Source organism: Mizuhopecten yessoensis, unplaced genomic scaffold (genome assembly GCF_002113885.1).
Source record: "Mizuhopecten yessoensis strain PY_sf001 unplaced genomic scaffold, ASM211388v2 scaffold10921, whole genome shotgun sequence".
Taxonomy (NCBI): domain Eukaryota; kingdom Metazoa; phylum Mollusca; class Bivalvia; order Pectinida; family Pectinidae; genus Mizuhopecten; species Mizuhopecten yessoensis.
This window is the reverse complement of record NW_018408788.1, coordinates 2,526,540-2,539,886: the sequence shown is the minus strand read 5'-3', so window position 1 is coordinate 2,539,886 and position 13,347 is coordinate 2,526,540. Positions and strand designations below refer to the sequence as shown.

Genomic DNA, 13,347 nt, shown 5'->3' with positions numbered 1-13,347 from the left:
TATTTAACATAATGCCTTGAAGACTCCTTCAAACTTTCATCGAATCCATAAACTTTACGTTCAATACTAAAATCGTTTGGTTTTTTAACTATTGCAATGCTACCAATCTACTAAAAACAAGTCAAGGCAAAAATAAAGATTTAATTTTTTATTCTAAATCAAATTTTACAAATGTTTATTCATGCAAAATTGATGAAAATATCAACACAAATCGTTTTCCTTATTGTGTTTGACAATGCTTGATGGGGTCATAAAAACTGTAGATTTATTATTGCTTATATTTTCGTGCAAAGTGATGACCGCCATTTCAGATGTCTTTAATACTGTAAGTGTACACATTTTAGCGGTAGTCTTATCTTAGCGCTCTTCGCGTTTTAATTTTGCGCTAAATTATGACTGCGTCTATTAGACTTTCTGTATTTTGTGAATGTGCCAATTTATTTTTACTTTATTTTTACTTTAAACATATTTCATTGCCATTTCTTTAACAAGGGATTGAATACAAATTATTACAACTTATCACAGCCTTCTCCCGTCAAACATTTACAATTACATGATAACAATGATAATAGGTATAAACATGAAGTATATTTAGTAATATTCACACAGACACAACATAAAAACACCGTTCAAAATATATTGCTGGATTTGATGAAATGATGCACATGTCTAAAAACGTAAGAATTAAGGTCCACTGAAGGATCTGAACTGCCACACAAAAGAAGCTCTAAATTTGACTCTTTATCTCAGGCATTCAAATTTGAAACATAACACGTCTTTCATTGGTAAAAAGTTGACACTCAAAGAAAAAGTAAAAGGCATTCTCAAATAGATTTCCACAGTTGCAAACTGGACTTTCGACAAGGTTCACTCTGTAAAAATGATATTTAAGAGAACTGCACGTGTGCCTCAGTTTAGTATGTATAGTATTCATCTCCCGTTCTCCAAATCTGAAATAGAATTCATCAATGCGCTTATCTGTAAAAATTCGAGAATGCGTGAAAATTTGAGTGGGCTAAAATAAGTTCATTTACAGTATCACGATACTTACGTGATTATGTAAACAGCGATCATAACAAATTAGCAAAGACGACAAAAGACTATATATATAAAGTAAATTCCATTTGTTTTTAAATCATTTCATGCTGTATGGAGTCGTCTTTTAACTGATGTCGATGAAAATTTCACCAGAAAACTTCAATAATATGTAGTTTATTACGATAGATCAATACGAAAATTTCAGTGAACGGAATATATTTCAAAGCATTTGTGATTCACATTTACTATCTTAGTATATTTGCAACAAAAAGAAGTTTTTATTTGTGTTTAAGATAACAATTATTATAATAATTCGAGTTTCTTATATACCGCTTTATCACAACCTAGTTCGTAGTTCGCCTCAAAGCGGTTCACAAGTTGTTATCCGTGGTTATAGGGCCTTTGCAACCAGCCAATATCTTTCTCAACTCCATTTTCTCAGCCGGTGCTGCCATTTCGGCGCTCACAGCTAGCATTCAGCAATTATAGCACTGCCCAACCACGTACTCATTTACAGCTGAGTAGACTGGAACAAGCGGAGTAAAGTATCTTGCTCAAAGATACAACACAGTGCCGTGACGTGACTCGAACCCGCAACCCTTCGGTCACGAGCCCGGCGTCCTACCACTTAACTACCGTGGCCCCTAAAACGTTGCTAATAAACCAGAAAACAGCAAAAAGTTATTTAATTATGACTACAAAGTATATTTAACAACTTGTTTTGTGCTGACAATGCCGTCAAAACTGGTTTAGAAACGGCTTCACAACATTTTTTTTTATTAAAAATTAGTACAAATATTTAATAATTCTTATTTCCGCAATTTCATTTGTGGCTTCAAATTGATTGCAATGTTTACAGAGGTTCCTTTTGATATCACTTACACTCGTATTACAGGTACATGTACTTTGCTCTTTTTTTCATTAATTCAGTTTTATTATAAGTCACATCCTAATACGTACAGTGTCGTAGTGAACAAGAATAATATGATATAATTTAGATATTTAGCAATAAAATACAAAATAATAAACAACCTGGAACAATATCGTGAACATAAATGTTGTTAGCTCTAGTAATTTACAGCATATACATTACGTATCATTTACCGTCATATGACAAAATGCGGAAAAACAATGTGAAAATTGACATCAGATATAAAATAGGCATGGCATCTCAAACATTATTCTTTTAGATCAGTAATTAATAACGAGAACTGAAGCTATCGGAACAATCTTCAGATCTCAAAAGTGCTTGTTGTGTACGTGAAGAAGTGAGTGTAAATTTGACTCAGTCCAAACTCAATCGGGAACTGTCGGCACTTTCCGTAAATGAGAAAATACTCGATGACGGAAAAGTTCCAAACTGTCTGCACACGTGTTTAAAACAAAGTTTATATTGAGGAGTACTCTTGTCCAGATATTTTCCCACGTATCTTCTGATAGGTGAAAACAGCTCCTGCCTGTAAAATAAAAACAAATACGTATAGCACTTCGATGGACAGTCCAAACAGGAGTATAAAATCTCGATTACAGAATAACAGAACAAAAAGGTTATGTAGAAATATTAAAGTAATTCTATGAGAACAAATTTGCTCCTATTTGTGATACGAGCGGTTAAAGTAAAAATCGATAATCCTCCTACATGTGGCTGTAAATACGTCATACTTCGGCCGAATCAACGCTTCAAATATGTTATACTTCCGGTAAAGCTCATCTTTTGATTGTCTGTGCTGTTTTTAAAATGGCAAATTAGTAGGAACTTAGTGCTAGTTTTGTGTAGTTTTGTTTATTAATCTGACGACACCAGTAACTGTTAACTGTGTGGAGCATCCAATAAAAAAGGTTATACTATAGAAATTGGCGAGAGACGTATAACAGTCATCGGGCTTATATGGAGCTCCCGAGTTGACATGGAGATTTAGGGATGATATTGAGACCTTGGGTTGGTAGGGCTCTTGGGTAAATATATGGAACCCTCGGGTTGACAGGGAGCTCGCATGGTTGATAGGGGAGCCCTCAGGTTGATAGGGAGCTCGCAGAGTTTACAGGGAGCCATCGGGTTGACATGGAGCTCGCAGGGTTGATAGGGAGCCCTCGGGTATGATAGAGAGCCATCGGGTTAGTAGGAGTGTCGGGTTGATATGGAGCTCAAGGATGATAAGGAGCACCAGGGTTTATAATGGACTCTCCGGTTGATATAGGGAGCTCTCGGATTATATTAGTTATGCCGATTGTATTATTATTTTTAAAGAGTCCTATCGATCAAGGTCGGGAGAACATATGGTAAATGTTATAGAATTATCTAATCGACAGCAGTTTCATTATAAGGTCTGTCACATATTTCCATGGAAATGCAGGATTATTGTTTCTCTAAGGTAAACACTATTTCACTGATAGATGTGTAGTCCAAGGTTAACATTCGTGTTTTGTCGTAATATTCTTAAAAAAAGATAATATTCTGACGAGACAGTTCCAAGTAAACGGCCATATTATTAAACAGGTCCGGGAAAACATTCATCTCTGCCCTATGAAACGATTCATATTCTGACGAGATAGTTTCCGCTCTGTCTTATTCATTTCATGATCATTTTCTCAATAAACATCCATATTTTAGACATTTTCCGTGTAAACTGTCATACCTTAATCAGTCCTGGAATTGCCGCCCAAAACTCCTTGTGAGGTAACATACCGACTCCTGCGGCATTCTTTCTGACCCGCATGTATGTCATCCCACCACCGACATATACAACCGCACCGACAAGTGCTCTACAGCAAACCAAAAGGGGTAAACTGACTGTCAGGTGATGGACATTGACTGTCACGTGGTGTGTATTTCCTGACATGTGGCGTGTACTGAATGTCATTTAAAGTGTACTGATTACCACGTGATGTGTACTGGTTGTCACGTGGTATAAACTGTCACGTGATGTGGTCTGACTGTCACATGATGTGTACTTACTGCCAAGTGGTGTGTTGTTTTTCAAATGGTGTAAACTGCTTATAACAAATCATGTTGAAGACTTAATGTCACATGTTATATGCATGATGTCACATGGCGTGTACACCAGGTGTGTTCAAGCTGTCACACGGTGTGTTCAAGCTGTCACACGGTGTGGTCATGAGGTCACATGGTGTGTACCCCAGGTGTGTTCAAGCGGTCACACGGTGTGTAAAATAAATCACACGGTGTGTTCACGCTGTCACACGGTGTGGTCATGATGTCACATGGTGGGTACAATATAGCATATGGAGTGTTCAAGATGTCACATGGTGTGTTCATGATGACACATGGTGTGTACACCAGGTGTGTTCAAGCTGTCACACGGTGTGTACAATATATCACACGGTGTGTTCATGATGTCACACGGTGTGTACAATAAATCACACGGTGTGTTCATGATGTCACATGGTGTGTACAATATAGCATATGGTGTGTTCAAGATGTCATATGGTGTGTATGATATATCACCTGGTGTGTTCATGATGTCATAGGGTGTGTATGATATATCACCTTGTTTGTTCAAGATGTCACATTGTGTATAATTATGCATGACTATATATCACCTGGTGTGTTCATGATGTTACATGTTGTGTTCAAGCTGTTACATGGTGTATGCATGGTGTCACGAAGTATGTACATGTACATGATGTCAGAGTATGTGTATACATGATGCCACATGGTATGTACAAGATGTTACATTATCTAGTATGGTTTAAGAAATAAACCGTCCAATTCAAACAATAAATTCTTAGATGTGGTGATTCATGGATCAAGTTCCTGGTGACCATTGCAACTAAACTTACTGTCGCAATTCATTTTGTTTCAAATTACTGTATGTTTTATGTCACTCCACCCGGGACTTTTCGCCTATCGATAGGGAGCGCCGCATCCGGTAGGTTACAGGTAGGGTGTATATCTAGCCCCCTCCCCCGTTATGTCAGTATCAGGTCATACAGATGACTCAGATGGTGTCCCCCTCGTCTCTGTTCATGTTTTGAGGTTTCCTGATTGTATTGCTTCTTTGATAATAACCTACCTGTAACCTATCTGATGCAGTGTGTTTACGCTCCCTACCGATATGCGAAACGTCGCGGGTCGAGTGACATAAAAATATACAAAAACTGATGAATCTTATTGAAGACACTGTTTTGTTTCTTTAGCAACTTGCATGGAATTCAAAATGACTATATCGACAAATGTCATTAAAGCTGCATAGCAATACATACATGATACATAAAATAGTTCCAGAACTTATTCCAGCTTCTGTTGTGATTACCACTTTGCCAGAGGGGTCTATTGGATTCGGATTGGTGGCGCAGACTCCTGGGCATGCGCATTGTGATGTGATAGTGAAGGTCTGAAAAGCGAAATTTACCTTTTCTGATTGTTTTTGTTCTTTTCTGTGGTGAAAACGTTCACAGATTAAATGATAAAATAAATCGTTAACAAATTTTTTAAAACGTGTTGGTTACAAAATTTGGTGTAAAATTTTGAATATTTTGAATAAATTCATATCAGCACGACTCATTCTTTCCCGATTTGTAAAGATTCCGTAAAAGTGCAACCATTTACATTTTATCTGATGATGCAGATGCTCTTCAAAGTGTGACGTTTAGTAACTGATAGCATAAAATACAATGCATAAGATACAATACATAAGATACAATACATAAAATATAATACATAAAATACAATATACCTTGTAAGTGTAGAATCTATCATTTTGTGCCTACCCTAAACATTTTGAGGCAATTTTCAAAGAAGCACTGTCGAAGTCAAGATCACTCTCCTATATAGACCATATGAAATTATTTGTAAAAATAACATTTTTTACCTACCTACTTGCCTTAATTTTCCCCAACATGTTACATGAAACACATATATTTTTGTCTGGCCTTACGATACCTGTATGTAACTTATATTTGGTATATCGCCGTATCGTTGCTACCGTTTCGACCACAAAGAGACCACGGAGAAATACTAATTGTCACTGAGAAAATATACTGCATCAAATCTAGATAGTGCAACTTGCTTCAAAGGCGTGGACCAATTTTACTGTCTGAAGTAATTTAAGAAATATGTTTTAGCTTGCTTCAAACCTACATTGTAGATATAAGCTGTAACTTCCTTCGAATGTTAATTAACCTACAATTGTTGGTTAAGAGCCACCAAACCTATATAGACATCAGTTGAGGTTTCCTACAGACCTATATAGACATCAGTTGAGGATTCCTACAGACCTATATAGACATCAGGTGAGGTTTCTTACAAACCTATATAGACGTCAGTTGAGGTTTCCTACAGAGCTATATAGACATCAGTTGAGGGTTCCTACAAACCTATAAAGACATCAGTTGCGGTTTCCTACAGACCTATATAGACAGGAGTTGAGGGTTCTTACAAACCTATATAGACGTCAGTTGAGGTTTCCTACAGAGCTATATAGACATCAGTTGAGGGTTCCTACAGACCTATATAGACAGGAGTTGAGGGTTCTTACAAACCTATATAGACGTCAGTTGAGGTTTCCTACAGAGCTATATAGACATCAGTTGAGGTCTCCTACAAACCTATATAGACATCACTTGAGGTTTCTTACATACCAATATATACATCAGTTGAGGTTTCCTACAGTCCTATATAGACATCAGTTGAGGTCTCCTACAAACCTATAAAGACACCAGTTGAGGTTTCCTACATACATATATAGACATCAGTTGAGGTCTCCTACAAACCTATAAAGACACCAGTTGAGGTTTCCTACATACCTACATAAACATCAGTTGAGGTTTCCTACAGAGCTATATAGACATCAGTTGAGGATTCCTACAGACCTATATAGACAGCAGTTGAGGTTTCCTACAGACCTATATAGACAGCAGTTGAGGTTTCCTACAGACCTATATAGACATCAGTTGAGGTTTCCTACATACCTATATATACATCAGTTGAGGTTTCCTACATACCTATATAGACATCAGTTGAGGTTTCCTACAAACCTATATAGACATCAGTTGAGGTTTCCTACAGACATATATAAACATCAGTTGAGGTTTCCTATAAACCTATATAGACATCAGTTGAGGTTTCCTACAAACCTATATAGACATCAGGTGAGGTTTCCTACAAACCTATAAAGACATCAGTTGAGGTTTCGTACAGACCTATATAGACATCAGTTGAGGTTTCCTACAGACCTATATATACATCAGTTGAGGTTTCCTACAAACCTATAGAGACATCAGTTGAGGTTTCCTACAGACCTATATAAACATCAGTTGAGGTTTCCTACAAACCTATATAGACATCAGTTGAAGTTTCCTACAAACCTAGCTAAAATTATAGCTTACTTCAAAGCTAAATGTGTTTATAGCCTGCTCCAAACCTATAGACATCATTTGAAGTTTCCTACAAACCTAGCTGAAATTATAGCTTACTTCAAAGCTAAATGTGTTTATAGCCTGCTCCAAACCTATATACATCAGTTGAGGTTTCCTACAAACCTAGCTGAAACTAAAGCTAACTTCAAAGCTAAATATATTTATAGCCTGCTCCAAACCTATAGACATCAGTTGAGGCTTCCTGCAAACCTAGCTGAAAGGATAGCTTCAAAACTGAACATAATCTATAACCTGAATAAAATATAGAAGTGAAATACAGCTTGCTTATAGGGTAAAACTTTATTTAACATAGAGCCTGTATCAAAGCAAGACATACATTATAATTTACTTCATATGACCTATAAACCGCATAAAACACAGACATGAATTATAACTTGCTTCAAAGATAAATATAATGGTGTCGGGTGGTGCAGTGGATAGCGCACGTGCCTTTCACTAAGACGGCCGGGGTTCGATTCCTCGATCGGACGTGAAAAGGTATGGGATCACCTGCCCGATCACATGGGTTTTCTCCGGGTACTCCGGTTTCCTCCCACACTAAGACCCCCGCGGCTAACATCCGGGACAACAAGACTGATTAATATAAGTTGAAATAACTTGTTTCATAATTGTTGTAAAACAAACAAAGTTTTATAAATACAATACCTAACCTGTAGCAAATCTGATAGATCCCTCAAACCTTAATATACTAAATAAGTATATATCTCGTGGTGACTATTTTTTGTTATTATTATTTGGACCAATACTAACACGGTATTTATGTACTGTGTCATACATGTACCGCAACATAGCCACTAGTCATGTTTTTACTTACGTATAAGAGGGAGTTGAAACCCTGTTCCCCAAACACTTGTATATTTGGCTCTAAGGAATTTGGGTCACACTGCAAAGTGACGTCAACTGTCCTGAAGTGAAAACCGTTTTACATTTATTAATTGTTTTTATTTGTAAATTTACTATATACGTACCAATACAAACAATCATACAACAGAAAAAATGTTTCTCTGCCCATTCATAGGTAACTAGACAAAGCAAATCCAACATGGAACGCTTGCTCACTTCAATGAATTTGCCTTTGTCAAGTTGGCATTCATATTGCCTATAAATGCCAACTAAAAGTAGGTTAATACTTACATTTTTCATTTTTGTAATCTGTTTATATCACCGTTCATTCAATTATACTTAATGTATTTATCGTATATGCTAGGTCAGGGAATGGAACAGTCATCTGTTCAACAACTATGACGTCATAATAATGATGACCTTACTTGGCTCATTGCATTCATACCTACATGAACGCCGTCTTAATGTGGTAGAGTTATATAGTGGCAATTCCGTAAGATGGTAAATATGAAAAGTCGGTTTTGAACATAGTTTGTTGAAAATTATAATTATAATTTTATTTTTATCTCATTTATGTCATACTATATATACAGAGTTGAGAGGTTGTATTCTTGTTATAACTTATACCCAATCCGCTTGCTACATTAAAGCAATAAAACATGGGTTTTTTAAATCCGAATGGTTTCACATTATCACATGACCGGGAGACAAAAGACTGAGTCTCCCTCACCTGAGAACACTGATTTCATGTTTACCTGAATCTACCGTCGTCGGTAGGTGACGTATATAAGACGTGGACATTGTTCGACATATCGGTGCTGAACATGGCGGAACTGGCGTCCCCGATCTGGAAAGTACTGAGGAAGTCTGCCGACGTCTGACATCCCTGTAATAATACATTTGAGAAATTAATTGCTTGAATTTCTCCCTACTAAAAGCTTGAGCACAGCAAACTAGCGAAAATTGAAGATATTTGATCTAAATAAAGTGTAATGTGATGTCTTTGCCTTTCCTCGACTTTACTGGATTCGATAGATGATGCACGAATTCTAGGGGAAGTAGACATGTATCCCGCTGTATGATCGTATGATAGGACTAATATGGTCCGTACAGAATCAGGTTTTATTACATGTCTTTTTCCTCGGGGACATTGAAGAGATTAGACTTTTCTGATGCCCCTATTACAATAATATTGCAATGGACCTCTGTCTTTTCTGTTATCCAACTCATTCCTACTCTTTCGTCTTGGCGGTGTCTTCTAACCCCGTTGTCAGTATTCCGTCTTTGCGTATTGCAGAGTTATCTTCTCTTGGGAGCAGGTATTGATTGTTACGTCACTTGTTAGTGAGAGTAACGTCATCAATTTTTGAGAAAACGACGTAATTTTCTCACACAAACCAATGACGTAACAATCAATACCTGCTCCCAAGAGAAGATAACTCTGCATTACGCAAAGACGGAATAATGGGCATATGAATAAAGCCATACTACCGAGATATTAGTTTTCTTTAATGACATCCCTTTCTGTTTTTATACACATTTCCCCCGTTACTTCATCATCAAACGTTTCATCACAATTTATTTTATTGTTAGACGAGAACATATTTTGTATCAGTTTCGATTATAAATATACTCACGGCAGCTCCCGAACATGCTCCTTCGTTAAATGGATAACACAGATTCAAGGAATAATAAAAGGCGTCGGGCCCAGGAACGGCGAAAAACCTACAACCAATGGATATTTACTATATCTAAAGGTATCACGCTACACTTACACGCACTATCTGTGATACATTTAAGAGTTATCTACCTTAAAAACTTAAATTAGTTGAAAATCATATTAAGTTTCATTTTATTATGCAGAGATGATACCAATTAACTGAAGGTTAGTTTAAACTTTATTTCATAATACATATAGGATTCGAAAACAAGTACAAAATAATTATGTTTCTCCTCACCTTTTTTCGTGAAGTGGCGATTGGGCGGCACTGACTAATAGTATACACATATAGTTATATGGAAAAGAAGAGGATGGGGGAGGGAGGATCGAAAAAAGTGCAAAAGGGATTTGAAGAAAAGGTTGTTGGGGGTAAGATATATGGCGGAGTAAAATAAACTGTAGGTTAAAGTTAAAATACATTTATGAAGCTGTTGTTGGGGAGTAAGTGGTAGGTTATACATGTTACAGGTGAGGTAAAATGCACAGTCAGACCGGAACTTGATCCCGGGACCTCTGAACTCTAGATTGACGCTCTAATCAATTGAGCTACAGAAGTTGATGCCGCCAACTGATTCAATAGAGTTCCTCTGCATTCCTCCTGTTTCAAATACCTTCCATGAAGAAACCTATAGTTACAACCCACGGCAGCACTGTAAAAGGAGAGGGAAAATCCATGGAGAGACTAGGATTCGAACCCGAACCTCCGATCTCTAGACGGACGTTCTAACCTATTGAGCTACATTATTGTACCAGGTCGCTGGAGATCAACCCATTTCAGTTCCACTACGTTTACATGTATCTTAAAACTAGTATAAATTAAAACTTCTTTTGAAAAGGAGACTCACAAAGAGTCACAGCAATATAGCAAGTGCCAGACTGAAGTGTGTATTTCCCAATTGCACCCTTACTATGAAACCAGTTTTGAAAGATGTCTGTTATGTTATTTTGAAGACCGATGTGAAATACACTGAATATTCGTACAGTGACACGGGATATTCGTTGGAGTGACACGGAATATTCGTGGAGTGACACCGAATATTCGCACAATCAAACTGAACGTACGATGAAAATGAATATTCGCACAGTAACACTGAATATTCGTACAGTAACACTGAATATTCGTACAGATACACTGAATATTCGTACAGAGACACGGAATATTCGTACAGAGACACTGAATATTCGTACAGAGATACGGAATATTCGTACAGTGACACTGAATATTCGTACAGTGACACCGAATATTCGTATAGTGACACCGAATATTCGTACAGAGACACTGAATATTCGTACAGTGACACTGAATATTCGTACAGTGACACTGAATATTCGTACATAGACACTGAATATTCGTACAGAGACACGGAATATTCGTAAAGTAACACTGGATATTCGTACAGAGACACTGAATATTCGTACAGTGACACTGAATATTCGTACAGTGACACTGAATATTCGTACAGAGACACTGAATATTCGTACAGTAACACCGAATATTCGTAAAGTAACACTGAATATTGGCACAGTGACGCTGAATATTCGTTCAGTGACACTGAATATTCGCACAGTGACGCTGAATATTCGTACAGAGACACGAAATATTCGAACAAAGACAGTGGGAAATGTGCCGGCTTTAAGTTAGTGAATGTTATCTTATGATGTGAGCTAGATTCAAAAAGTGTGGCCGTGTGCTTACTTGGCGAATCCGTTATTGTCTCCTAAAGATTTAATATCCACAACATTTCCGTCCGGCATGAAGCATGAACAAGCGTCAATCATGGTACACTGGGCCTGGACCTCCGACACGTGCATGATGGCCGTCATTAGGGCCAGAAGGCCCGCAACACTGGACATAATCGTTTCCAAAACGGTTGTAGACGTGAGATTATCTGAGCAGTACGAATTTTAGTCTCGAATTCAATCCAAGTAAATGATCGCAAATGATGACAATCATAACAATATCACTGCATAGCAGAGTGTTACATTCCAAAATTCGAAAACACAAACCGCATTTCGTATTGTCCTGACGTATATCTCAGGTGTATATTAGATACCATATAGATAACAATGAGGCCTGACCAAGTGAATAGTAAAACAAATATATTGATAATAGATAGAGCAGCACTGTGATACCGGGCGATTATGGCAAGCCGTTTTAACATTAAATCATATTTTAACTTAAGAAAAATTATTTTTCACTTAAGTGAAAATCTTTTTACCTTAAGTGAAATTCTTTTTCACGTAAGTGAAAAAACACATAATGAAAATGGTTAATTTACCTTAAGGTAAAAAGAATTTCTCATAAGTGAAATAAATTTAGCATATAATTTACCTTAATATGAAATATGATTTAATGTTAAAACGGCTTTGCCATATAGGCGATATTGTCATCGCTGTACGCTTGATCACTGAAACTGTAACTTATAAAACAATGAATAAGTTTTAAAATGCTCGAGTTGGAAAAAATATTCGAACCACGGACCAGGAAAACCTGGGGCCAACATTGTTTCCATTTACATGGCCTGGACTCAAACAAGATACGTAGAGACATTATTCTGACTACGGTCTAACCATCGAGACGCCGCGGAAAAGATATAGCAGATGCCCACATTACACTGTAGTCGCCCCATACGATCATAAAGTGGAATATTGCATGTCTATACTTTCCCCGAAACAGGTTTATATGGAGCGATGGTGTTAGTAGCGACAGCAGCAGTGCTGTCATCTATTACTGAGATGATAGTTAATAAAAGTACTTTGAGCACTGGACTTGCACAAGTCCCATATGTCGAACGTATCTGGTCCTTGTGCTCTTCATAATTATAGCATAATCGGATGTTATCGTCCGGTCCAATCCGCCTGTTATCTAATGACAAGCGAATTACTAACTTTGCTTGTCCGTATTATCTTCCCAATCAGACGCTGTCGGCCTCGTGATTGTCGATACGTCGTCAGACCTTGTGACCAACACATCCTTTAAATTGTTATTATTATCAGTTTCTTTCAAGAACACTTCAAACTGAACAGGTATTTGTTTTTGTATCGGTTATAAACATTAAAGCGTACATAACGCCCGCATATGATTAGTTACTTGATAGTTGATGGGTTGAAATATTTTTTTATAACTGAACAATGAGACGAACTATTTATTTTCCCGCACAGGGGCCTGAGAATAGATCCTAGTATGTAAGGTTGGGTTTCTGATGTGTATGGAGTTTCATATTTAGACGTTTTAAAAGGGGTTTAGATTGAGTGGTTAAAATAATATTTCCCACTGATGATATAAGAAATATATAATCATTTGGTATGAAATTTTACTTTGTCTAAACCCCTAAAATGCCTAAACA

The 13,347-nt window shown here is 37.0% G+C and overlaps 1 protein-coding gene across 2 annotated transcripts; it reads right to left on the bottom strand.

Annotated features, from left to right (window-relative positions):
• Positions 1 to 1,599: 1,599 nt before the first annotated feature.
• LOC110463730 lies at positions 1,600 to 12,033 on the bottom strand. 2 transcript variants are annotated; one of them, XM_021518551.1, is made up of 8 exons: positions 11,853 to 12,033; positions 11,697 to 11,791; positions 9,918 to 10,005; positions 9,036 to 9,166; positions 8,252 to 8,342; positions 5,263 to 5,393; positions 3,675 to 3,801; positions 1,600 to 2,495 (listed from the first exon to the last, which is right to left on the bottom strand). In XM_021518551.1, exons 2-8 carry the CDS (start codon positions 11,777 to 11,779, stop codon positions 2,427 to 2,429), a joined length of 720 nt encoding a protein of 239 aa, XP_021374226.1. In that variant the 5' UTR covers positions 11,780 to 11,791; positions 11,853 to 12,033; the 3' UTR covers positions 1,600 to 2,426. The 2 variants fall into 2 exon arrangements, with proteins under 2 accessions (XP_021374226.1, XP_021374224.1); XM_021518549.1 differs by having other exon boundaries at positions 11,697 to 12,033.
• Positions 12,034 to 13,347: the final 1,314 nt, after the last annotated feature.